General features: G+C 42.5%; 1 protein-coding gene across 3 annotated transcripts in view; it reads right to left on the bottom strand.

The window, feature by feature from the left end:
* The window catches only part of DCDC2 (doublecortin domain containing 2), a 156,211-nt gene that overhangs the window by 77,450 nt on the left and 51,563 nt on the right, over positions 1-27,198 (bottom strand). For all 3 annotated transcript variants that reach the window (XM_075125353.1, XM_075125354.1, XM_075125355.1), the window contains 5 exons: positions 20,999-21,075; positions 20,755-20,886; positions 12,411-12,557; positions 10,233-10,287; positions 3,286-3,469 (listed from right to left, as the gene is read on the bottom strand). In XM_075125353.1, the coding sequence (XP_074981454.1) occupies positions 3,286-3,469; positions 10,233-10,287; positions 12,411-12,557; positions 20,755-20,886; positions 20,999-21,075 (595 nt within the window). The remainder of the gene's footprint in view (positions 1-3,285; positions 3,470-10,232; positions 10,288-12,410; positions 12,558-20,754; positions 20,887-20,998; positions 21,076-27,198) is intronic.

Raw genomic sequence — 27,198 nt, 5'->3', positions numbered from 1 at the left:
ATGATTTTATAGAGCTCTATAATATCCCCCGTTAGTCGTCTCTTTTGCAAGCTGAAAAGTCCCAGTGTTATTAATCGCTCCTCATATGGAAGCCATTCCATTCTCCTAATCATTTTTGTTGCCCTTTTCCGAACCTTTTCCAGACCTTGGTGAATTGGCATGTAAATAGTTGATCAAATTGTCTTGTGATCTAGATTTGGATTGCTCTTAATTTTTTGATAGCAAAACTGGAGCTGATAATCAGTTAGCAGAAGTGAGGCCCTATTTTGAGGGACTCTTATTTAAAAATCCAAACAAAGTCACCTTCCCAAAATAGTAATTGAGTATAAGTGTTATTTTCTATTGTGATCATGTGATTTGATTCTGAAAATCTGAATGGTTATATTGACCAGTTTTCTAGTCTGTTAACCAAACCAGAGACCAATACTATTTTTGCTTCTTGTTTCCTATACTATTAGTTGCTATTATTAAGGATATTTAATAAACTCTATAAAACTACGTTCAACTCTCAAGACCTTTTTCTTTAGTTAAGCAATCAAAATTTAAAGAACCCTAAGAAAGATTGTACAGGTAATCAGTTAAGCAGTCTGGAGAAATATCTCCAGAACCAGAACCTTTACTTATGAAAATCCTCACTCCAGACAAACTGAGACTATCAAATCACTGGGTCAGAGTTATATGGATCAGAGAAGACTGTGTACACTGATTCCTTAACTTGGAACCAGGAACATCTGGTCCCAGAGGTTCAGGTTCAATCACCAAACAGGAGAGTGGATCAGTACACCTGGATTTTGAGAGCTACTTTAAGACCTCTGCATCAAAGTCTCTCAACACCACTGACTCTTCTTTTCTAAGGAGAAGAAAAAGGTATGAAGGCCTCAAGTTAACCAGGATGCAACTGTCTGAACAGAAGAGAATTTCTGTATTCTTGGAGTCTGATCTGAGGACTTTGAGTTAGAGGTCTCCGAGTCCTTAAAAACTGTAAGCCAAACAGACAAAGCCTTCTCCAAGAGTATGGCCTCTCTTCTTGCTTTTAACACCAAGGGCAAAAACTACAAAAGTAAGAGACTCCTTGCAAGATATACCCTTCCACAGAGCATTCCAGGCTCTTAACATCCTAGTCTGTGGCAGACACTATTTCATTAAGTGCAGTGCTTCAAGGTTTCTCCAGATCTACCATAATTAAGGCTACGATTTGGTCATGGATATTTTTAGTAAAAGTCATTGACAGGTCATGGGCAATAAACAAAAATTCACAGAAGCCATGACCTGTCTCTCACTTTTACTAAAAACATCCCTGATAAAATGGGGAAGGAGGAGAGTCCAGCACCCTCCCTCCCCTCACCCCACTCCTGCAGCAGCTGGGAGGTGCAGAGTCCCCATTGCCCTGAGGGGCTGGAATGGAGGGGGTCCCCACACCACCTCTGCTGGCGGCTGGGGAGTTGTGGGGGGCCCCTTCCAGCGGCCACTGAGTAGCTCCGGGATCCCTCTGCTGCTGGCGGTGGCAGCTGGGCATCTCAGGGGTCCCCGGAGGCGGCCAGTCAGTTGCAGGGGGTCCTGACGCCTGTTGGGCTGCTGCAGGGGTTCCCTGCTGTTTGTGTGAGCGTGCTCAGTACACCCGAAGTTGCAAATTCAGTCAGATAGTTTTTCACACTACACAGCAGCTGGTCAGTTGCGGAGCCCGCAATGTCACGGAGGTCACTGGAAATCAAGATTCTGTGACTTCCTCGACCTCCGTGACATAATCATAGTCTCAACTATAATTAAATCCTTATCATAATCTCATTTAATCACTTGAACTACTCCCTACTGAATAACTGGTAGTATTAAACTAAATTACATAATCAGGGATAAGAAAATTGTTTAAAAAACTTCTTTAGAAGTGAAAAGCTGGGACATGAGAACAGGTAGGAGGCAGAGCCTTTGATAACTTCAGCTGAAATTTCAGAATGGGGAATCAAAGGGTGAATACCCTCTATCAGCTAAACCAAATTGCCAGATTGCATGTCATGACAAATAGCTCGTAAGAGGGGAATTTGCAGAGGCAATTTCAAGAAAGGGAACCTATGAAGATGGCCAGTTCTGAAAGGCAGACAGTAAGATTGCCCTTGGTCACTTTCAGTATAATAAGAAAATTATCTCTCTGTCAAGAAACAAACATAATTTGAATATGACCCATAAACAATTACGTCAACCTATAGTAACATCAGTACTAAAATTCAAGGGCATTAGTTTCACAACAAAAATAAACCAGCAATTCTACAACCTTCTTCAAAGAAAGATACAGTTATACTACAAAGTGATTCAGAGTAAAGGGTTTCATCGATCTTTCAATGGCAATTTTCAAATCTACTCCTCAGAATCAGGAAGTACAATTTGTAAATCACAATCCAGTACCATTGCAGATGCACTATTGGATCCCATATGCTAAAGTTATAAAGCATGATGCATAACTATCACACATTTAAACAGCAGTTTGGGGAAACATCAGAAGCTATGAAAAGTGTAACTTATTTTTGCTGACAAATATTAATTGCTCCATGTTAACAATTTTTGAACCATTATTAAGAAGAAAAAATAGCACACTAATGTATCAACAACATCTGTACAAAGTGGATGTTCTTCTAGACATAAAACAAATTCTTACACCGTAAGGGGAGGAAAGCAATTTTCCAAAGAGAACATTTATTATTAAATTTCTAAATTGCTGCCATGACACAGTGGGGAAGCAAATCAGAAGTTGCCTCCAGCAAGTCTGAAGTGTGATTAGTCTCTGCAGCTATTGGCTAATTGGAGTTCTACATTTGTTGTATTACCTCTGGGTCTAAATCATTTTGTTTTAGCAGAACCAGGCGGCCAGCATGGGATCCTCTGGGACATTGTAATGTCTTTGGAGCAGGCCAGCTTTTTTTTTTTTTTTTCCGTCAGTGCAGTACGATGACAAAGGGATTCTGACAGTGCTTTTCCATTGGTTATGCCTATACCAAAAGCATAACAGGTTGGACAACCCTAAGTTATTTAGCTGACATTATATCTGGCATATACCAGGTTAGTCTGTCTTTTATAAACTGAGCTGAGGCTGTGAATGCTACATACAGATACATTTGATATGTGATGACTTGATCTGGAAATTAATGTGGCAGACAAAGTACACTGAAAATATGATGACCCCTTCGGATTTACACCAATGTGCAATTCCAAATTTTCACTGGTATAACCAAGACCGGAATCTGGCCCTGAGTGTTCAGGAACCTACATGATGTTATACTTCACCTAAGTACTCACCATTATCTTGAAGGATATAAGTTATTGCTCTTATATTTTGCATCACTTTTATGGGTTTGTTAGAAAAATTAATCTTCTCTTGAGTCTGTTCTCTCTTTTCCTTTCTCTTTGGAGGCTGAGGAGATGACACCATGTCCCCTGCGTCACGGGAGCCAACAGTAGATTTAGATTGGCGATCATTTCCCTAAGAAAAGTAATTCAGAATTTTCATTGGTGAATACAGGATAGATTTTTTTTTAAGGTTTCAGAGTAGCAGCCGTGTTAGTCTGTATTCACAAAAAGAAAAGGAGGACTTGTGGCACCTTAGAGACTAACAAATTTATTTGAGCATAAGCTTTCGTGAGCTACAGCTCACTTCATCAGATGCATTCAGTGGAAAATACAGTGGGGAGATTTATATACACAGAGAACATGAAACTATGGGTGTTACCATACACACTGTAACCAGAGTGATCACTTAAGGTGAGCGATTACCAGTAGGAGAGCAGGGGGAGGTGGGGGAGGAACCTTTTGTAGTGATAATCAAGGTGGGCCATTTCCAGCAGTTGACAAGAACATCTGAGGAACAGTGGGGGGGCGGGGGGGGAATAAACGTGGGGAAATAGTTTTACTTTGTGTAATGACCCATCCACTCCCAGTCTCTATTCAAGCCTAAGCTAATTGTATCCAGTTTGCATATTATCTATCAAGCATTCTTACAACTACAATACCCACCTGCTGAAGTGAAGAAACAATTGACAGAGCCAGAAGAGTACCCAGAAGTCACCCACTACAGGACAGGCCCAACAAAGAAAATAACAGAATGCCACTAGCCATCACCTTCAGCCCCCAACTAAAACCTCTCCAAAGCATCATTAAGGATCTACAACCTATCCTGAAGGATGACCCATCACACTCACAGATCTTGGGAGACAGGCCAGTCCTTGCTTACAGACAGCCCCCCAACCTGAAGCAAATACTCACCAGCAACCACACACCACACAACAGAACCACTAACCCAGGAACCTATCCTTGCAACAAAGCCCATTGCCAACTGTGTCCACATATCTATTCAGGAGACACCATCATAGGACCTAATCACATCAGCCACACTATCAGAGGCTCGTTCACCTGCACATCCACCAATGTGATATATGCCATCATGTGCCAGCAATGCCCCTCTGCCATGTACATTGGTCAAACTGGACAGTCTCCACGTAAAAGAATAAATGGGCACAAATCAGACATCAACAATTATAACATTCAAAAACCAGTTGGAGAACACTTCAATCTCTTTGGTCACTCGATTACAGACCTAAAAGTTGCAATTCTTCAACAAAAAAACTTCAAAAACAGACTCCAACAAGAGACTGCTGAATTAGAATTAATTTGCAAACTGGATACAATTAACTTAGGCTTGAATAGAGACTCGGAGTGGATGGGTTATTACACAAAGTAAAGATATTTCCCCATGTTTATTCCTCCCCCCCCCCCCCCCCCCCGCACACACACACACTGTTCCTCAGACGTTCTTGTCAACTGCTGGAAATGGCCCACTTTGATTATCACGACAAAAGGTGTCGTCCCGTCCCATTTCTCCCCCCACCCCCTCGCTGGTAATAGCTCACCTTACCTGATCACTCTGGTTACAGGGTGTATGGTAACACTCATTGTTTCATGTTCTCTGTGTATATAAATCTCCCCACTGTATTTTCCACTGAATGCATCCGATGAAGTGAGCTGTAGCTCACGAAAGCTTAGGCTCAAATAAATTGGTTAGTCTCTGAGGTGCCACAAGTCCTCCTTTTCTTTTTGCGATTTTTTTTAAGTTTCACTGTAAGCTACCTAACTCATAGTTTATACAGCCAACAAGTATAAAAACAGACATATTCACAAGCTACCAGTGCTTTTAGATAATATCTAAAATAATCCAAGAAACCCTAACCTTTCATCAACCTGTTGTCAACTCAAAAAAGAAAAAAGGCAGTTCACTTAACTCAATTAATGCTGTGAATTTCCTGAGGAAAATCAGGCATGCCCTCTTTGATACAAGATTCATTCATGTGAATTAATCCATGCATACACACATAGCTGTATTTCCTGTATGCATAGACATATATAAAGTCATTGGATGTTCATAACCAATGCTATTGGTAAATAATTGATCACATGACCAAAACTACATTTGTATGTTGTTCTCCTAAGTGGCAACAGCACATGGCAGAGGCACTGGCAGATATCTGGCATTAGCACTGATGTTTTTCACTGTAGACACCCTGAAAGAGGCCTGCTGCTTCTGAATCACCTCTCCATTTTGCCTCGAGAAACTAAGCTGTGGATCTGGCCCCATGTCTCCTTATGGAGACTTACCATGGCAAATTCAGAAGACATATTTGAAAGTTATCTTTGAAGGAAGGCAAAATGACACAATAATGCATATTAAAGGGATATCTAGAAGCTGATTTTCACAGGAGCCCAGTCCCTCACACCTCCCACTGACTTCATTTGGAGTTGTGTCAACCTAATAATTTTCTCTAATTAAGCAGCATGCACTTTTTCCCTTTAATTAACCACATTTAAGTTTAACACAATCTTTAGCTTGAAAAAAATGTGATTTCCACGTGTTTTTTCCTTAGTTTAAACCAGTTCACAATAATTTTTATTAAAATTATACCATAAATATGTATGCAGCATACATTACATATCTCAGACACATACAATGCCATTTAGTTAAATCACAAAGGACAAGTAAATTCCACTCGGCACTTTCACTGGGTGCAGCTGTTTGAACAATTTCCAAAATACCTCTGAACAACATACTAATCCACAGAGGTCTCCCTACCAACACTACAGAAAGAGGGATTCTAGATGGACTCCTCCTGAAGGTCGAAACAGCAGACTGGACTTCTACATAGAGTGCTTCCGCCGACGTGCACGGGCTGAAATTGTGGAAAAGCAGCATCACTTGCCCCATAACCTCAGCCATGCGGAACGCAATGCCATCCACAGCCTCAGAAACAACTCTGACATCATAATCAAAAAGGCTGACAAAGGAGGTGCTGTTGTCATCATGAATAGGTCGGAATATGAACAAGAGGCTGCTCGGCAGCTCTCCAACACGAGTTTCTACAAGCCATTACCCTCTGATCCCACTGAGAGTTACCAAAAGCAACTACAGCATTTGCTCAAGAAACTTCCTGAAAAAGCACAAGATCAAATCCGCACAGACACACCCCTGGAACCCCGACCTGGGATATTCTATCTACTACCCAAGATCCATAAACCTGGAAATCCTGGGCGCCCCATCATCTCAGGCATTGGCACCCTGACAGCAGGATTGTCTGGCTATGTAGACTCCCTCCTCAGGCCCTACGCTACCAGCACTCCCAGCTACCTTCGAGACACCACTGACTTCCTGAGGAAACTTCAATCCATCGGTGATCTTCCTGATAACACCATCCTGGCTACTATGGATGTAGAAGCCCTCTACACCAACATTCCACACAAAGATGGACTACAAGCCGTCAAGAACACTATCCCCGATAATGTCACGACTAACCTGGTGGCTGAACTTTGTGACTTTGTCCTTACCCATAACTATTTCACATTTGGGGACAATGTATACCTTCAGATCAGCGGCACTGCTATGGGTACCCGCATGGCCCCACAGTATGCCAACATTTGTATGGCTGATTTAGAACAACGCTTCCTCAGCTCTCGTCCCCTAAAGCCCCTACTCTACTTGCGCTATATTGATGACATCTTCATCATCTGGACCCATGGAAAAGAAGCCCTTGAGGAATTCCACCATGATTTCAACAATTTCCATCCCACCACCAACCTCAGCCTGGTCCAGTCCACACAAGAGATCCACTTCCTGGACACTACAGTGCTAATAAACAATGGCCACATAAACACCACCCTATACCGGAAACCTACTGACCGCTATTCCTACCTGCATGCCTCCAGCTTTCACCCTGACCACACCACACGATCCATCGTCTACAGCCAAGCTCTGCGATACAACCGCATTTGCTCCAACCCCTCAGACAGAGACAAACACCTACAAGATCTCTGTCAAGCTTTCTTACAACTACAATACCCACCTGCAGAAGTAAAGAAACAGATTGATAGAGCCAGAAGAGTTCCCAGAAGTTACCTACTACAGGACAGGCCTAACAAAGAAAATAACAGAACGCCACTAGCGGTCACCTTCAGCCCCCAACTAAAACCCCTCCAACGCATTATTAAGGATCTACAACCTATCCTAAACGATGACCCTACACTCTCACAAGTCTTGGGAGACAGGCCAGTCCTTGCCTACAGACAGCCCCCCAACCTGAAGCAAATACTCACCAACAACCACATACCACACAACAGAACCACTAACCCAGGAACTTATCCTTGCAACAAAGCCCGTTGCCAATTGTGCCCACATATCTATTCAGGGGACACCATCACAGGGCCTAATAACATCAGCCACACTATCAGAGGCTCGTTCACCTGCACATCCACCAATGTGATATATGCCATCATGTGCCAGCAATGCCCCTCTGCCATGTACATTGCTCAAACTGGACAGTCTCTACGTAAAAGAATAAATGGACACAAATCAGATGTCAAGAATTATAACATTCATAAACCAGTCGGAGAACACTTCAATCTCTCTGGTCACGCAATCACAGACATGAAGGTCGCTATCTTAAAACAAAAAAACTTCAAATCCAGACTCCAGCGAGAAACTGCTGAATTGGAATTCATTTGCAAATTGGATACTATTAATTTAGGCTTAAATAGAGACTGGGAGTGGCTAAGTCATTATGCAAGGTAGCCTGTTTCCTCTTGTTTTTTCCTACCCCCCCCCCCCCAGATGTTCTGGTTTAACTTGGATTTAAACTTGGAGAGTGGTCAGTTTAGATGAGCTATTACCAGCAGGAGAGTGAGTTTGTGTGGGGGGGGGGGTGGGGGGGATGTGAGAAAACCTGGATCTATGCAGGAAATAGCCCGACTTGATTATGTAAAGAGTTGTCACTTTGGATGGGCTAGCACCAGCAGGAGAGTGAATTTGTGTGGGGGGGTGGAGGGTGAGAAAACCTGGATTTGTGCTGGAAATGGCCCACCTGTTGATCACTTTAGATAAGCTGTTACCAGCAGGACAGTGGGGTGAGAGGAGGTATTGTTTCATATTCTCTGTGTGTATATAAAGTCTGCTGCAGTTTCCACGGTATACATCTGATGAAGTGAGCTGTAGCTCACGAAAGCTCATGCTCAAATAAATTAGTTAGTCTCTAAGGTGCCACAAGTACTCCTTTTCTTTTTGCGAATACAGACTAACACGGCTGTTCCTCTGAAACCTGTCATTTAAATCTTGGACACTAGAGGGCCCTGTAATTCTACAAAGTGCCAACGTGGGCGGACTAGACAAGGACAGCATGTTTTTTCCCCGCTGCTGCAGTTGAGAGGCAATACCTGTCTTTAACATAGGTCTCAGGACTGACTTCACTACAATAACCTTTGCTTTAACAAAATCCCATACGTATTATGCACACTAGCATTTTTTTAAATAAAAACAACAGGTTCACTGTGATTCTTCTGATTTTTATTTAGTCAGTAGAAATGTCACCTTGTTTCATTTAAAGATGGCTTTTTAGTTTACTGAAGAATGAACGATATAGCCACATTTCAACTTTTCTTTCAGTGCCTACGGATTCCAAAATTCATAACATATTAGAGAGTGCTGGTCCATATCAGCACCAGCAGCAAAACTTTAGGTGCCCATTAAGGCCAATGGAATTACAATGATATACACTAGCTGAGAATCTTGCCTCAGATCATTAATATCAATACTGCACATTCCTAGAAAGTCTTTACATATATTAAAATGTCTACTGTGCATCAATGTGTCAACTGTGAATTTTTTTAATCTTGTCTGCATTACTTCTCTACATGGGATACAACCATAAAGCAGATAAATTCTGAATGTTAGCCTTTATTCTTGTTACCTTTTCTCACTTTTTTTTTCCAGACTTGTTATGATTAAATCAGACTAATAATAAAAAGCTAGACTGCTGAAATTTACATACAGTGAACAAAACAAGGAAACTGAACTTTATACTGATGTTTGTATCTTCTATTGAATTTAAACTGAATTGAGTGGAGGCTTTTTTTTTTCCAATTGTTTCATATTTTCTTTGTGTTCCATTAGGAGTTCTTTTTGGGAGGGGGTGGGGAGGGGGGAAATAGACTACAGGGTTTATGCTTATAGACTGTGGGCCTGATTTTCCACTCCCTTCAATGTCTGTGGTCATTTACCTCTTTGCACAGTGAATGCAAGCAGGGAATAAAATACTACCATTCTGATCTGGCAGCATTTTATACCCACTCTGCACAGATGTGCAGGTCAGACTAGGTGATCATGATGGTCCCTTCCGGACTTAAAGTCTATGAGTCCGTGAGATGTAAATGGCTATACAGGGTGTAAGGCAGTAGAGAATCGGGCTGTGAAGGATTCCTAGAGCATTGGACAGGCAACTCTTTTACGACCTGATTCAAAGCCCATTGAAGACCATGAAAAGACTCCCACTGTCTTCACTGGCCTTTGTATGAAGTCTTGATTGTGTATTTTCCTTAGTTGCATAAACTGAATTAGAAAAAGAGTCAAAACTTACAAGGATAGTTTACCAGAATTATGAGAAATATCTCAAAGCAACACTTGGTCTTTGGCTGTGTTCCAGAGGATGTTGTACAAAATAAAGAGGCCATTACAGCAACAATATTTTCTGATATATCTTTTGTCTAATTGACATGTGAATAGTTCCATATTCTTCAAGCAGTAATAAATATACCACCAGGTGGCTCTGGGTTTTATTATCACACGTTTAATTGAAACCCAAAGAATGGTGACTTTCCACCTGTTGGAATGAAGCACAGTTAGCAGCAAAAATCTTATTGTGACATTTGCTACTTACACTCCCTTTAGATTTTCGGGATCCCACAACAGGAGGCAGTGAAGAGGCTTTGGAACTGCAGAAACAAATAATACCTTAGGATTCTAAACACAGTCTATAATGTAAACACTATATGTGCCTTTATTATAATAAACAATGGTTTGTTTACCTAACTATGGCAACACAGTTAATTATTTTATCCAATCTACTATTTTACTAAGAAATCCCACTGATACCAATGTCAATTTCCTATTTACTAGGTTGCAGTTAAATGCCTAATCTTTAATTTGTGCAAACAAATGTATTGTAATTCCCATAATGTATACTTCAGGGGTTCTCAACCAGGGGTATGTGTACCCCTGGGGTATGCAGAGATCTTCCAGGGAGTACATCAGCTCATCTAGATATTTGCCTAGTTTTACAACAGACTACATAAAAAGCACTAGCGAAGTCAGTACAGACTAAAATTTCATACAGACAATGACTTGTTTATACAGCTCTGTATACTATACACTGAAATGTACGTACAATATTTATATTCCACTTGATTTATTTTATAATTATATGGTAACATGAGAAAGTCAGCAATTTTTCAGTAACAGTGTGCTGCGACACCTTTGTATTTTTAAGTCTGATTTTGTAAGCAAGTAGTTTGTAAGTGAGGTGAAACTTGAGGGTACACAAGACAAATCAGACTCCTGAAAGGGGTACAGTAGTCTGGAAAGGTTGAGAACCACTGGTATACTATATATCCTGAAAAATGTGAGGAGATATTCTGTTAATCTGTGCAAGATCCCCCTGGCACCTATAATTCAGAGTATCTTCATTGACTTCAGTGGAGCAATGCCGATTTACACCAGCTGAGGATCTAGCTCAATTTCCCTTGGGCTACACCTACACAATGAGCTAGGGGTCGATTCCCCTGCTCGTGCACACATACTCCCGTTAGGTCTCATTGGTGGGTATGTACTTGGCACTGCTCAGCCATGCCTCCACTACCACTACCCATGCTACCAGAGCTACGCTGCTCTTTATACTCACGCTAGCTCGGTGACAACTAGCGCAAGTATAGGTACACCAACAGGGGAAATCACACACCTAGCTCGTAGCATAGACATAGCCTTAGGCTATGCTTTGCACTACCTTTCCATTAGTGCCTCAAAAGTGTTTTCCCCAGAATATTTTGGGTTACTAATTCTCTCTGTATACAGTTCACTAAAGTCAGTATGTATTGTACTGGGGTTAATTTGTAAAATACAAGACAAATTCTGATATCACATCAGTTTCTCACTGGCACACGTCCAGTGATCTCAGTGGAATTATTCCTGATCTAGACCAGAGAAAGAGAGAGAATTGGGTCCACGTTTTTCTAAAGAATTTAAAAGATCGGTCCAATTTTTAAATTACAGTGATCCATCAGATACCCCTTATGAGCTCAATCTTGCAAACATTACCAGTGTAGTGCTTATTACCATGTATAGTCCCATGGAACTCAACGGGACTACTAATCGTATTTTTGCACCAAACCCCACAGTGGTTGTAGGATCAGGCCCTAAAAGAATACTCATGTGACGGGGCACTGGCTGGTCATTGGTGAACAAATGGTTAACTCCAGCTCAGCTCCCTTTTCTCCTTGCACAGGTAGTCAGGGGAAGGGCTGGAAGAGTGTGTAGTTGGGAAACAAAGTGGGGTGAGGGGGAAAGAATACCTTTAAGGAAGGTCATGCTCCACACCTGAGTCCTAGAACTGGCTTACAGCACCTTTTAAAAGAATGCATGCTCCGCACACCATACAAAATATAATGGCCCTCAGCCATTGTAAATCAGCATAGTTCCATTGAAGACCACAGAGCTATGTGGATGAACACCAGTAGAGGAAAAATCTGGATGGGCAGGGCTGAGCCAGAGAATCTCTCTCACGGTGTTCATGTTGTGGTACATAATCTCTCACTTTAATGGTACTTTTATGAGAGAAACACATCCTCCCTTCCTCTCAGTTTCCTTCCTCTCTCTGTTAATCTTTGTCCCCTTTTCTTTCTTATGGACTTCAACACAGGTTTTTCAAAAAATATAAATAAAGGTCTACTTCTGTGTTACATTTTGTGCGTCTCAAATAATGATTTGTGTTTTATTGAGTTTGGTTTGTAAACACAATGACACAAGTAGTATGAAAACACACACACATATAAAGAAAGCTTACCCCTGAGGTCTTCTTATTGTAGACTTGCTAAACAGTAGATCACCATAAGGCAACTTCTTAAACCTGTCTCTGCCCACTGCGACATAGAACTGCCCATTCTCCAGATCTGACCCACTCTGAACAAGTTTTCCATCTAAAGTATAAAGCCTGGCAAAACATTAATTGCAGTTTCAATTAGATTTCCTAAGTGCATTGAAAAGCTAGAGTAACCTATCCACTTAAAAATCATGACTGATTCTTTTCATCCTTAATTTACTGGACTTCAAATGCAGAGCTATAACAGTTGTCATACAAATACCGCTATCTCCCCAAAGAATCAAATACAAGGAAAGAAATATCCAAGTAACCATCCACATCACAACTTGGATCAAGCCTCATGGTACTTGGGATCCAAGCAGGTGAGCAGAGAAATCGAATTTGGGACTGAATTGTCATGGGTGAACTGTGACAGCTAATGAAACAAAAACTATTGGAAGCAGATAGAGGGTTTCCTCTATCCAGTAACTGGAATAAGTATAAGAACTACTGGATTTCTGTACTCACAGAAACGTTATTCTCACTATGCTCTGCTCTCTAGAGCTACATGTGATCTATTACACTGGCTCTCAACCTTTTTCTTTCCAGGACCTTCTTTTCCAGGATCCACTTCCTGTTCAGCTACATGGAAAAGGCAGGTAGGTCATCATCCCAAGATTCAGAACTCATTGTCTATTCATTTCAAGTGTGAACATAATTATGTGTAGTACTTTTATTCACACAGGGTATCTATGCTGGGATTTTTTTGTTCTGGTGGGTATTGTTAATATATTATCAGGTCACTTTTACATTATAGTAGTGTTTCTCTGCTGGGTTTTTTTTGTTCTGGTGGGTTAATATATTATCAGGTCACCTTTAGATTATAGTAGTGTTTCTCAAACTGGGGTCCGCAGACCCCTGGAGGTCCCAAAGGGTGCCCCAGGGGGTCTGCGGGCCCGTTGATCAACGCCTCGCCCTCTCTCCTGGCAAGAGGTCTCCGTGCACTGCCCACTACCCGGGCGCTGACTCCACAGCTCCCATTGGCCGGGAACTGCAGCCAATGGGAGCTTGGGAGTGGTGCCTGCGGGAAGGGGCAGTGTGCGGAGACCCCTGGCCCCCCCACCTAGGAACTGCTACCAGAGAGATGTGTCAGTCGCTTTCTGGAGCCGCCTGAGTTCCCAGAGTCCCTCCCGGAGTCCACACCCTGCACCCCAATCCCGTAGTGAAAGCCTGGTGAAAGTGAGTGATGGTGGGGGAGAACGAGCAACAGAGGGAGGGGGGATGGAGTGAGCGGAGCCGGGGCCTCGGAAAAGGGGCGGAGAAGGGGCATGGCCTCGGGAAAGGGATCAGGGCGAGGGGTGGCTTGGGGGTCCTCAAAAAATTTTAAATCAAAATGGGGGTTCTTGGGTTGCTAATGTTTGAGAACTACTACATTATAGCAAGGAACAGTATGTAAAAACAATTAAAATACCAAGAGCTTATGTCTGTTGGAATCTTTACCATAATAATCTCGGTATACAGAGTAACAGATTATTGTGTCTACACATGCATTTACTGAGGGTGAAGGAAGAAACTCGTTGCTTGGGGGGTTTCTATTTCTCTTCTGTCAGAATCACCTTATTTCTAAGTCTCTGATTTTATACAAGAAAGACCACAAGGGCAGAGGGGGAATCACTCTATATTGACCAGGTTCTACCCTGTGCAGCACATTCCACAACTCAACAACAGGAGCATGTTTACATAATTAAATTTACATTCAAACATCTGTATTTAAGAAGCCTTCTAGAGGGCACGTGCATGTATCACATTTGGGGTCAATGTATACCTTCAAACCAGCGGCACTGCTATGGGTACCCGCATGGCCCCACAGTATGCCAACAGTTTTATGGCTGACTTAGAACAACGCTTCCTCAGCTCTCGTCCCCTAATGCCCCTACTCTACTTGCACTATATTGATGACATCTTCATCATCTGGACCCATGGAAAAGAAGCCCTTGAGGAATTCCACCATGATTTCAACAATTTCCATCCCACATCAACCTCAGCCTGGATCAGTCCACACAAGAGATCCACTTCCTGGACACTAAGTGCTAATAAACAATGGCCACATAAACACCACCCTATACCGGAAACCTACTGACTGCTATGCCTACCTACATGCCTCCAGCTTTCACCCTGACCACACCACACGATCCATTGTCTACAGCCAAGCTCTACAATACAACCGCATTTACTCCAACCCCTCAGACAGAGACAAACAGGTACAAGATCTCTATCAAGCATTCTTACAACTACAATACCCACCTGCGGAAGTGAAGAAACAGATTGACAGAGCCAGAAAAGTACCCAGAAGTCACCTACTACAAGACAGGCCCAACAAAGATAATAACAGAACGCCACTAGCCATCATCTTCAGCCCCCAACTAAAACCTCTCCAAAGCATCATCAAGGATCTACAACCTATCCTGAAGGACGACCCATCACTCTCACAGATCTTGGGAGACAGGCCAGTCCTTGCTTACAGACAGCCCCCCAACCTGAAGCAAATACTCACCAGCAACCACACACCACACAACAGAACCACTAACCCAGGAACCTATCCTTGCAACAAAGCCCGTTGCCAACTGTGTCCACATATCTATTCAGGGGACACCATCATAGGGCCTAATTACATCAGCCACACTATCAGAGGCTCGTTCACCTGCACATCTACCAATGCGATATATGCCATCATGTGCCAGCAATGCCCCTCTGCCATGTACATTGGTCACACTGGACAGTCTCTACGTAAAAGAATAAATGGACACAAATCAGATGTCAAGAATTATAACATTCATAAACCAGTCGGAGAACACTTCAATTTCTCTGGTCACTCGATTACAGACCTAAAAGTCGCAATATTACAACAAAAACACTTCAAAAACAGACTCCAACGAGAGACTGCTGAATTGGAATTAATTTGCAAACTGGATACAATTAACTTAGGCTTGACTAGAGACTGGGAGTGGATGGGTCATTACACAAAGTAAAACTATTTCCCCATGTTTATTCCCCCCCTCCACCCTCCAGTGTTCCTCAGACGTTCTTGTCAACTGCTGGAAATGGCCCACCTTGATTATCGCTACAAAAAATTTCTCCCCCTCCTCCCCACCGCTCTCCTGCTGGTATTAACTCATCTTAAGGGATCACTCTCCTTACAGTGTGTATAACACCCATTGTTTCACGTTCTCTGTGTATATAAATCTCCCCACTGTATTTTCCACTGAATGCATCCGATGAAGTGAGCTGTAGCTCATGAAAACTTATGCTCAAATAAATTTGTTAGTCTCTAAGGTGCCACAAGTACTCCTTTTCTTTTTGCGAATATACTGACACAAGCAAATATTATTAATTTCTCAACAAGGCCACCTCAACAAGCTTTTTCCCAAATGATATATACAGATATGTGCAAGATGACAGAGCTGAGCAAAGTCAGAAAGTTCTGTATTTTATAAAAGAGAAAAAGCTACTTTTCCCCGTAATTCTTTTTACACTAACTTCCAAGAGTCAGTATTAGTCAGATGAATCCATTGCCGTTAGAGGCCAGACACACACTTTGTTTAATCTTGCATGAAATTAAAAAAAAGGCACAATTTGCAAAAACACTCTGACATATTCGTGTAACCCATAATGCATTATTAATCCCCCCAGATGTGGAAGTTCCTCCGTTTTCTAGGTGTAACAAATTGTATACTAACATAGGCAACTTTTTAATTCTATTTTATATGAATACCAATCTCAGCTTTTAAAAAATAAGAATGACTTTGCTGTTTCCTTGCATATCTAGTATGTCATCCCAAATGCACTTCCATTACTACAAAGTATACTTAGTGGTTATTTTTTAAATACAAACATTTAATGGTAATGGCAGCACTTGAAAAAACACTTATGCTTCATTGCCACATAAAAGCCACCAGTAATGATGAAACATTAATGAGCAAACAAGCCCACAAAGACAAGGAAACCTAAAATCAATAAGGAAACTCATTTCTGAATTCACCTCATTGTGTTTGTTAGACCACACAATGCTTTGAGAACCCTGGAAAACAGGAAAATTAATAAAAAGAAAAGGAGTACTGGTGGCTCCTTAGAGACTAACCAATTAACTAACCAACTAACTAACCAACTAACCAGGAAAATTAATGTAGTTTAGGAAATAGAACTCTCCCATATAAATGTCAGTGGGTGTGGATATGGGTGTATTAAATAGATCTTTAACGTTGTCTAATGTATACTTTTATGCTTTAAATGCCATTTTTGTTGTTCTTTTTCAATGTTGTCAGCCTAATGAACCACCTGAAAACCTTAACAACAAATATCTGGCAGCCTCTAGTTAAGTTTCTCACTAAAAATAATAAAGCCTGATAATTGAATTAAACATAATCAGCTGTTTAAAGTGAAAACAATAACAACAATGCATTTAGCAAAGGAACTTGATTAAAAAAAATTATTAGACCTGCCAAGTATCACATACGTTGTGTGACATTCATGCCTACAGCTTTTTCCCCATCCACCCAGTCATACCTGCCCACAGCCCAGCTGGTTTCTCATGTATCCCTGTTAGGCATCAGAGATACCTCTGCAGTGATTCCTTCTGGGGGATGCTGGGGCAGCTACTCTGCAGAGGGCCTCACTCTCTGCTTCCCTTCCTGCATCTGAGCCAGAGGTGGTGGCAGGGACATAAAGCGAAGCACTGGTGCCTAGGCTTCTTGCCTTCCACAACCTTGCCCACCCATCCAGCTGCTTCAGGCTCCCAATTACCACCTCCCTCTTCCCCTCACCTTGCCTAGATACGCCTCACTTCATCACCAACTCCCCCAACCAACTCACCTGTCCTGGCATACACCTCTCCCCCCCATGCCACACCTTCCCCCTCACCTCCAGGCACCCTGTACCTCCCCACCAGAGGCCCCTCAGGCACAGGCGATGCATGGGGGGGGCGGGGCAAAGAGGGTCAAATGGTCCCCTTCCAGATTTTTGCTTGGTCTGCTGGGTGGAGAGAGAGGGGCTCTGTCCTTCTCCCACTGCACCTGTCCCCCAGCACACTCAGCCCCTGTCCCTGGCAGCCGGGCCCAGGTAGGGAGCAGAGGAGGCAGGACCAGCCACTTCCCACACCCACCACTCCGGGTCACTGCTTTGTGCAACACAGCAGCAGCCTGCAAGAGCCTGGCTGGGGAGATGGCGGCAGTGGGCCACCCCCAGCTCGGGCCCGGGTGGAATGTGCCAGGGGGCAGGCACAGCAGGAGAAGGACAGAGTCGTCCCCCCTCCTGGAGGTAACTCTGATTGGGCTGGGAGAGCGTGGTCAGGGCTGTCCCTAGCTATTCTGGGGCCCTACACAGCACTCCCCTCGGGGGGAGTTGGTGCGGGGACTGGCTCCAGGCCTCCGCCGGGGTGGGGGGGGGCCTGGCTGGCTTGAGGGGCAGGAGGGAACCGCCCCCCAGCACTCATCAGCGGCGCAGCTGGGGCCAGGTCACTGCACTTCCTGCAGCCAGTGAGTGCAGGCCCAGTCCTGCTTCAGTCCTCAGGGGCGGGAAGAAGTGGGAAAGGGGCAGGGCTGGAGTGGAGCAGGGGTGGGAAGAGGCGGGGCTGGGGCGGAGCAGGGGCGGGGGCCCGGGGAAGAGGTGGAGCAGGGGCTGGATCAGCATGCAGCTGTGCAGGGCACCAGGAAATTTGGTGTCCCAAATTTCCTGGTGCCCTACGCAGTTGCGTACTTTGCGTATGGGTAAGGGCGGCCCTGAGCGTGGTGGCCCCAGGTTGGGGTCAGGACAGGAGAGGTTGCTGGGCAAAGGAGACAAATGGGGCGGTCACATGTCCTCCCCCTTAGATTGTGCCCCTCCTGCCAGCATTAGGAGGCATGCGTTGTTTACGTCAGGTACTGCAGATAGGTTCCCATCTACCTCTCTCATAGACTCCCCTTCTTCCACTGCTCTGCACATATTTGTTTGTGATTCCCCTCCTTCCTGCACCTGCCACCGCTCCTGGGGAGTGTGGCAGGGAGAATCAGTGACTTGATAAATGTCATGCATGAAACTACACAAAACTTGGCAGCTATGTTGTTAATGATGCGGAAAAGAAAAACACCACACATGTAGTGTCATTCTCATAATTCTGTTTTTTCTTGTTTAATAAGAAGTTATATCTTTCTGGCATCAATGGTCTCACAGGATGACAACACAGTGACTGTAAACCACAGCAATTAATTTGTAACTTATTAAGGAACAATGATCACTTTACTAACTAATTTAATATGTACTCCTAGCATTTTAAGGAACAGAATATGAAAACTAGGTTAATAGGAAACCAGAAGAGGAAAACACTGAATGGCTGAAATGCCATGCATAGGCGCCGACTCTGTGGGTGCTCCGGGGCCGGGGCACCCACAGGTAAAAAATGCTGGGTGCTGAGCACCTACCAGCAGCTTCCCTATCAGCTCTCCCCCACCCTCTCCCAGTGCCTCCTGCCCACCGGCGGGCCCAGCGAATCAGCACCTTCCCATCCTTCCACCTCCCCAACCTGCCTCCTACCCGCCGCGATCAGCTGTTTCACAGCGCCCAGGAGGCTTTGGGGTGGGAGGGGAGAGGAGCAAGGACACAGTGCGCTCAGGGGAGGGGGCAGAACTGGGTGGGAAGAAGTGGGGCGGAAGTGGAGCGAGGGCGGGAAGAGGCTGGGTGGGGGTGGGGCCTTGGGGGAAGGGACGGAGTGGGGGCAGAGCCTGGGGCAGAGCCAGGGGTCGAGCACCCCCCAGCACTTAGGAAAGTCGGGGCCTGAGATGTCGTCATGTGCATTTTTATCATCTATTCTTGAAAATAACACAAAACACTGAACTGCAACCATAGTTACCTATAGAATAATTTATACCTTACTGCACGTAATTTGCTTATTTGTTTAATCAAGTAGTGACAAAGAGCAAAGTTCTAATGGTTTATTAATTTCAAAACAATCTGGAGGTGGAAACAGAGGGCCAAGTTTTCAGCTGGTAAAAAGTGATATCACTTCACTGGAGCTACAATTTACACCTGCTGAGGATCTGACCGAGAGAGTTGTCATGTATGTTTACATCTATTTTACTGTATATAACAACTTAGATGTCCCAAAAAACACTGTTTTGTGAATCTAGTGATGTTGACAGAAACATGGGGCCGGGAATGATGGAACTGGATGGAAGCTAGCTGGCGGAGAGTCAGCCCACACAAGACTGAGGTTACACAGTGGGGGAGACTTTTTCATCTCCTATTATTTTGGGGGGAGTTTCTCTTTTTGTGATACAGCTTTACAACCTGAGGGTCTTACTGACTCCCACCTGCTCCAGAATGGTTTAGTAAGCAACAGTTGCAAAGAGTGCTTCATTGATACAGGGCTGTGACCTTTTCTCTCAGATGCAGACCTTACCTAAGTTAATCATGCCTTTCCCATCTGGAAAGTGGATTACTGAAATGTGCCCTACGTGGGGATATACTGGAAGGCCACAAATTTTGTTAGTGCAGAATTTGGCAGCCTGCTTACTTCACAGTGTTTCCCATAGAGAACACATTTAATCTGTGCTCAAGGACTTGAACTGGCTCCCAGATCATTTCCAAGTGCAATTAAAGGTGCTGATTTTAAGCTTTAAAGCCCTAAACGATTTGGGAACTATCTACCTGAGCGATCATCTCTCTCCTAATCGATATTGTGTCAACGGAGATGAGCTGAGATGCTTGTATAACTTTGGAACCTGTTTCCCACCTTGGTCTGACAGAGATTGAGCTGGGTGACTTTCTGAGCATACTGCAGGGTCCAAGTCATCAGAAAATGGTGGGTTGTGGATAGAGTGAGTTGAAATAAATTAGGTGGGCCAGTTTCCCATTGAAAAATGCTGGGGGGTTTTAACTGAAATATTTTGTGGGAACATGTCAATTTTGATAAAACATTTTATGACAAAAGTCAAAACGTTTCGTTTCAACAATGTTAAAACATTATATTTTGACTTTGTTTTTTTTTATTTTGTTTTGATTTTGTTACATTAAATATTAATGTTAATATAATAATATATATTATATTTTAAATTCTGTATGTCGAAACTATGAAGCTAAAACAAACCACTTCAACTGTACTGAATCAATTTTTATGGAACTTTCATTTAAGTGGAAATTCAAAACTTCAGATTTTCATTCTGATTAGGAACAATTTTTTTCAAAATGTCAGAATATCCTGTGGAACAGAAATTCAGTTCCCAACCAGCTCTATTTATAGAGATTTAAAAGATATGTCAATATGTAAAGTATATATTATAAATATACAACTTCCCCGTACCTGTGCACAGCTCCACTTCTGAGGGTTACTTTTTCTGTCACCATTTCAAGAACATGATCCCATTGATTTAGTGTTTTTCTAGGAATGAAGAGGCGCACTGCTGGATTTATAAGGTCTCCATTAGCAATCAGACTGGAAGAATAAAGGAAAGTTAAATAATGTGTAGCTGTGTTTAAATAAAACTCAATAGAAACAAGAAAAAGATGATAGTGGATTACCTCCCCTAACTGAAAATCCTACTTACAAAATAGTGCATGGCTCTTGAAGTGGTTTTCGAAAACGTGCTGACACATTGATTCTACTGTGAGTAACTGGCTTCACCTGGAAGGACAAAAGTATATAGTCATTTATTCTGTCTTTATCTTAGGACAGGATTTTAAAAAAAAATTATTTCATTTTATTTTTACTTAACTCCTCTTTTTCCAGCAGTAGGTTTAACTAACTTCACACTACTGCCATCTGGCACTAAGTACCCTCTGTGGTACAGCAACATACTATAAAAAGAAAAGGAGTACTTGTGGCACCTTAGAGACTAACCAATTTATTTCAGCATAAGCTTTCGTGAGCTACAGCTCACTTCATCGGATGCATACTGTGGAAAGTGTAGAAGATCTTTTTATATACACAAGTACTCCTCTTCTTTTTGCGAATACAGACTAACACAGCTGTTACTCTGAAACCCAACATACTATAATGACTAGGGCCCTTCTTGAGGGAACTATATTAGGTTATAAAACTTGACCTTTTGCCTTCATGAAAACCTTATGCCCCCCAACCCTTATAAAGCTTTCCTCCTATCCCTCCCAATATGCAGGTGTTATGTCACCATAAGCATACACTGCCACAAAATCTGTACTGAAGTTCAGAGCTCTGCAGATGCCATTACTGACTTGTCAGTAAGTGCTGCTGAGTCACACAAGGGTCAGCCTCCCAAACTTCACCCCTGACTTCTGACAGTGTTTCAGTCTTAGTTCTCATAGTTCATGCCTACTGGTTCGGAAAGTTAAACCTGCATCTTCAATTCAGTATAATAGCTAAGTACCTCTAGGCCTCAGAGTTTAATAAATATTTTGCTCTTATACAGCCCTTTTCATCCAGCTCTTTTTATTATCAAAGCTCTTTACAAAGGTTGGTAAGTACGAGCCTCGTTTTACAGATGGGAAAAGGCACACCGAGGTTAAATGACTTACTCAAGTAGAAGCTTGTGGCATTCAAAATAGAACACAGGCTGCCTGATCTCCAGACATCGGCATTAATCACTAGACCATGCTGCCCCCCTTTTCAATAAACACTTTGTTCAAGGTGCTCAGTAGTCATGACATTAATATTGAATAGAAAGTTATCCAATGCTAGGTTTCCATATAGCATTCATCACATTCTTTCAAATTTTCAAGTAAAAAAAATAAACACATAAAAGGTAAACACATCTTCTTCCCCCCCAAAAATCAACTAAAGGGAAGACCTTAAATCTACTATAATTCACAAATCATTGAGCCAGGTGGGCTGAGAAAATCCCAAACAAACATCCAAAAATAAAGGAAAATGTATTTACAATCTCACAATACCCCAAGAAAGGGTTACAGGTTTGAAGGATTCAACACACCGTACTCACAAATAGAAACATGCTTTGCAATACTTATATAGTTAGCACAGGTTACATGCCCAATCATAGGATGAAAAATAGCCCATGCTTTAGTCCCTTATAAGTTTTATCAGTCCTCGTCCACACATACAAGTTGTATCAATTTAATTAATAAGCCTCATTTCAACTTGGGGAAAACTAACATTTATATCTTCAAATGGCTTTACAAACAAAAATTAATTCAACCTGAAAATGCCCTGTAAGTATTATCATCTGCCTTGTACAGATTGGAAAACTGACAGAGGTTAAGGGACCTACCAGATAGTCACAAATTTTAGGGTCAGGAGAGGTTATTATGACCATCTAGTCTAGGGGTCTCAAACTCAAATGATCACAAGGGCCACATGAGGACTAGTACATTGGCCCGAGGGCCGCATCACTGACATCCCCTCCCCCCGCTGCCCCTGTCCCCGCCCCCACTCCACCCCTTCCATGAGGCCCCGCCCCTGCCCCACATCTTTCCACCCCTTCCCTGCCCCCATTACAACCCCTTCCCTGGAGGGACCTCGAGAGGTCATCCAGTCCAGTCCCCTGCACTCAAGTATTATCCCAGGACTAAGTATTATCTAGACCATCCCTGACTGGTATTTGTCCAACCTGCTCTTAAAAATCCACAATGATGGAGATTCCACAACCTCCCTAGGCAATTTATTCCAGTGCTTAACCACTCTGACAGTTAGGAATTTTTTCCTAATGTCCAACCTAAACCGCCCTTGCTGCAATTTAAACCCATTGCTTCTTGTCCTATCCTCAGAGGTTAAGAAGAACAATTTTTCTCCCTCCTCCTTGTAACAACCTTTTATGTACTTGAAAACTGCTATCATGTCCCCTCTCAGTCTTCTCTTCTCCAGACTAAACAAACCCAATTTTTTCAATCTTCCCTCATAGGTCATGTTTTCTAGATCTTCAATCATTTTTGTTGCTCTTCTCTGGGCTTTCTCCAATTTGTCCACATCTTTTATGAAATCTGGCACCCAGAACTGGACATAATACTCCAGTTGAGGCCTAATCAGCATGGAGTAGAGCGGAAGAATTACTTCTCGTGTCTTGCTTACAATACTCCTGCTAATACATCCCAGAATGATGTTTGCTTTTTTTGCAACAGCATTACACTGTTGACTCAGATTTAGCTTGTGATCCACTATGACCCCCAGATCCCTTTCCACAGTACTCCTTCCTAGGCACATTTCCCATTTTGTATGTGTGCAACTGATTGTTCCTTCCTGAGTGGAGTACTTTGCATTTGTCCTTATTGAATTTCATCCTATTTACTTCAGACCATTTCTCCAGTTTGTCCAGATCTTTTTGAATTTTAATCCTATCCTCCAAAGCACTCGCAACCCCTCCCAACTTGGTATCATCCACAGACTTTATAGGTGTACTCTCTATGCCATTATCTAAATCATTGATGAAGATATTGAACAGAATCAGACCCAGAACCGATCCCTGTGGGACCCCACTCGTTATGCCCTTCCAGCATGACTATGAACCACTGATAACTACTCTCTGGGAATGATTTCCCAACCAGTTATGCACCCACCTTATAGTAGCTCCATCTAGGTTGCATTTCCCTAGTTTGTTTATGAGAAGGTAATGCGACAGAGTATGAAAAACCTTACTAAAGTCAAGACATACCACATCTACCGCTTCCCCCCTATCCACAAGGCTTGTTACCCTATCAAAGAAAGCTATCAGTTTGGTCTGCCACAATTTGTTCTTAACAAATCCATGCTGACTGTTACTTATCACCTCATTATCTTCTAGGTGTTTGCAAATTGATTGCTTAATTATTTGCTCCATTATCTTTCCGGGTACAGAAGTTAAGCTGACTGGTCTGTAATTCCCCGGGTTGTCCTTATTTCCCTTTTTATGGATGGGAACTACATTTGCCCTCTTACAGTCTTCTGGAATGTCTCCTGTCTTCCATGACGTTTCAAAGATAATTGCTAATGGCTCAGATATCTCCTCAGTCAGCTCCTTAAGTATTCTAGGATGCATTTCATCAGGCCCTGGTGACTTGAAGACATCTAACTTGTTTAAGTAATTTTTGACTTGTTCTTTCCCTATTTTAGACTCTGATCCTACCTCATTTTCACTGGCATTCACTATGCTAGACATCCAATGGCCACCAACCTTCTTGGTGAAAACCAAAACAAAGAAGTCATGAAGCACCTCTGGCATTTCCACATTTTCTGTTATTGTCTTCCCCCCCTCATTGAGTACTGGGCCTACTCTGTCCTTAGTCTTCCTCTTGCTTCTAATGTATTTGTAGAATGTTTTCTTGTTACCCTTTATGTCCCTAGCTAGTTTGATCTCATTTTGTGCCTTGGCCTTTCTAATTTTGTCCCTACATACTTGTGTTATTTGTTTATATTCATCCTTTGTAATTTGACTGAGTTTCCACTTTTTATAGGACTCTTTTTTGAGTTTTAGATCATTGAAGATCTCCTGGTTAAGCCAAGGTGGTCTCTTGCCATATTGCCTATCTTTCCTATGCAGTGGGATAGTTTGTTCTTGTGCCCTTAATAATGTCTCTTCGAAAAACTGCCAACTGTCTTCAGTTGTTTTTCCCCTTAGACTTGCTTCTCATGGGATTTTACCTACCAACTCCCTGAGTTTGCTAAAGTCTGCCTTCTTGAAATCCATTGTCTTTATTGTGCTGTTCTCCCTCCTACCATTCCTTAGAATCGTGAACTCTACCATTTCATGATCACTTTCACCCATGTTGCCTTCCACTTTCAAATTCTCAACCACTTCCTCCCTATTTGTCAAAATTAAATCTAGAACAGCCTCCCCCCTAATTTTCAGGTTTATCTACAGCATATCTTTTAGAAAGACATCCAGTATTGATTTAAAGACTTCAAGAGATGGAGAATCCACCACATAGTTAGGAAAATTGTCCAATGGCTAGTTACCCTGACTTTAAAATGTGCATCTTGTTTCTACTCTGAATTTCTCTAGCTTCACCTTCCAGTCATTGGCTCTTGTTATGTATTTGTCTGCTAAATTAAAGATCCTTCTCTATCAGAAATGTTCTCCCCACATAGGTATTTATAGAACGTGACCAAGTCACCTCTTAACCTTCTCTTTGATAAACTAGAATTAGCTACTTTTTTCTCTCCCCATAAGGCAGGTTTTCCAAAGTGTGGACACCAGAACTGGACACAGTATTCCAGTAATGGTCTCATTAAGACAGTATATATTATACATCTCCCTGCTTCTACTTGATATTTCCCTTAGACATCCAAAGATCACATTTGCTCTCTTAATCACCACATCACACTGCTGAATTCATTCAGGGTGAATAAATGGGCCCAAGTCAAAGGTTTTAACATGATCCTGTAACTGTCCAACCCTAAGCAGTTTTAAACAAGGTTTGGTACACAGAGACTTCAGTCTGCTTTTGTACTATGGCAAACATCCTGTTAAAAATCTTGTAACCCTTTATTAAAAATACTAAAAAGAAGGAAAAACAGTTATAGCATTTGAAATGTTAAGTAAGGTTTTCATTTAAGCATCCATCATTCCCTATCACTTTAACTGTAGAGAGCCTTTAGAAGGGGGTGGGAAGGAAACCTTGTTTGACAGTCTATCAGATAATATTAAAGTTGGTAATAACTGTCCTTTTGGGGAGAAGAGAAGCCATTAGTTGAAATGGGCTGGAGCTGTTGTTAAAGTCTGATCCCATTTCCTAAAAGGCAAAACAAGATACATGCAAAAGGGTAGAGAAAAGAAGAGCAAAAATAAAAAATCCAGCTTCTGTCTCTGATGTTGACTCTCACTTGCAATCTCACCGCTGGAGAAACCCTGGCATGGTGCATGGTCTTATCAGCCACTTCTGAGACCTGGCAAATTGTACCAGCATCAAGCCATTTACAGCCATTTACAGCTGCCTCTTTCTATTTGCAGGCTTAAAGCAAGTTGTGAAATACGCCGTCTTGGTTGGCTAAGCCAGGCTTATTAGACAGAAGGCAAAAGGAGAGAAATAGTAAAAGAGAAGAAATAAGGCAGGGAAGGAGACGAACACATGAGATGGGGGAGAAGGGAGGTGACAAAATCTCACATCCCAGGTTGTGTTTGGGATTTAGTTGGAGCTGGTGGAGGTGGCAATGCCATCTGGTACCTCTCTCTGGCCTACTCTGGTCAGAACATCTCTCAGGATTTGGACGAAGAAGGTACAGGGTCCCAGGAGAAAGTGGAAGTGGTAGTCATGATGGTGAAACTCACTCTTTTCCTTCTCTCGTATCTCAGTCAGTCAGTGTCATGGTAGGCCCTCTGCTTCACCTCCACTCATCCATCCATATTTTCCCCCCAAACTCTCTTTTTGAGGATCCCAAAAGGGAGTGATGGGTGGAAAGTCCCATCCCCTCATTATTTTGTCCACCAATTAGGCCTAATTTCTGACACACCAATTTTGGTTGATTGATTTCTGGTTCCACACTTTTCTTCTTTTCCGGACATAATCTTAACACAGTCCTTTAATTATAACAGTAGGCCTTTTGGTTTAGGCTAATTCAGTCTGCCTCGCCTTTGCACCTTTTCCACATCAACATTTGTTGTTGTAGGTTATTCTGACACTTTATAAACTATCTCACAGCTTTTACAGTTGCGCTCATGATTAAGATAAATTTGTAGGCCCAATTATCACAACAGAGTTTATGGCAGATAGTTATTGATTCTGATCCGCAAATTGCTTTCAGAGTCACTACTTTCCAAAATACAGTCCCATCATCCTATATATACACCCTTTGTTCACAGATGTATGACCTTGCATTTGGCTGTATTAAAAGACAAATTGTTCA

Source organism: Caretta caretta, chromosome 2 (genome assembly GCF_965140235.1).
Source record: "Caretta caretta isolate rCarCar2 chromosome 2, rCarCar1.hap1, whole genome shotgun sequence".
Classification (NCBI taxonomy): Eukaryota; Metazoa; Chordata; order Testudines; family Cheloniidae; genus Caretta; species Caretta caretta.
This window is presented reverse-complemented; position numbering and strand designations above follow the sequence as displayed.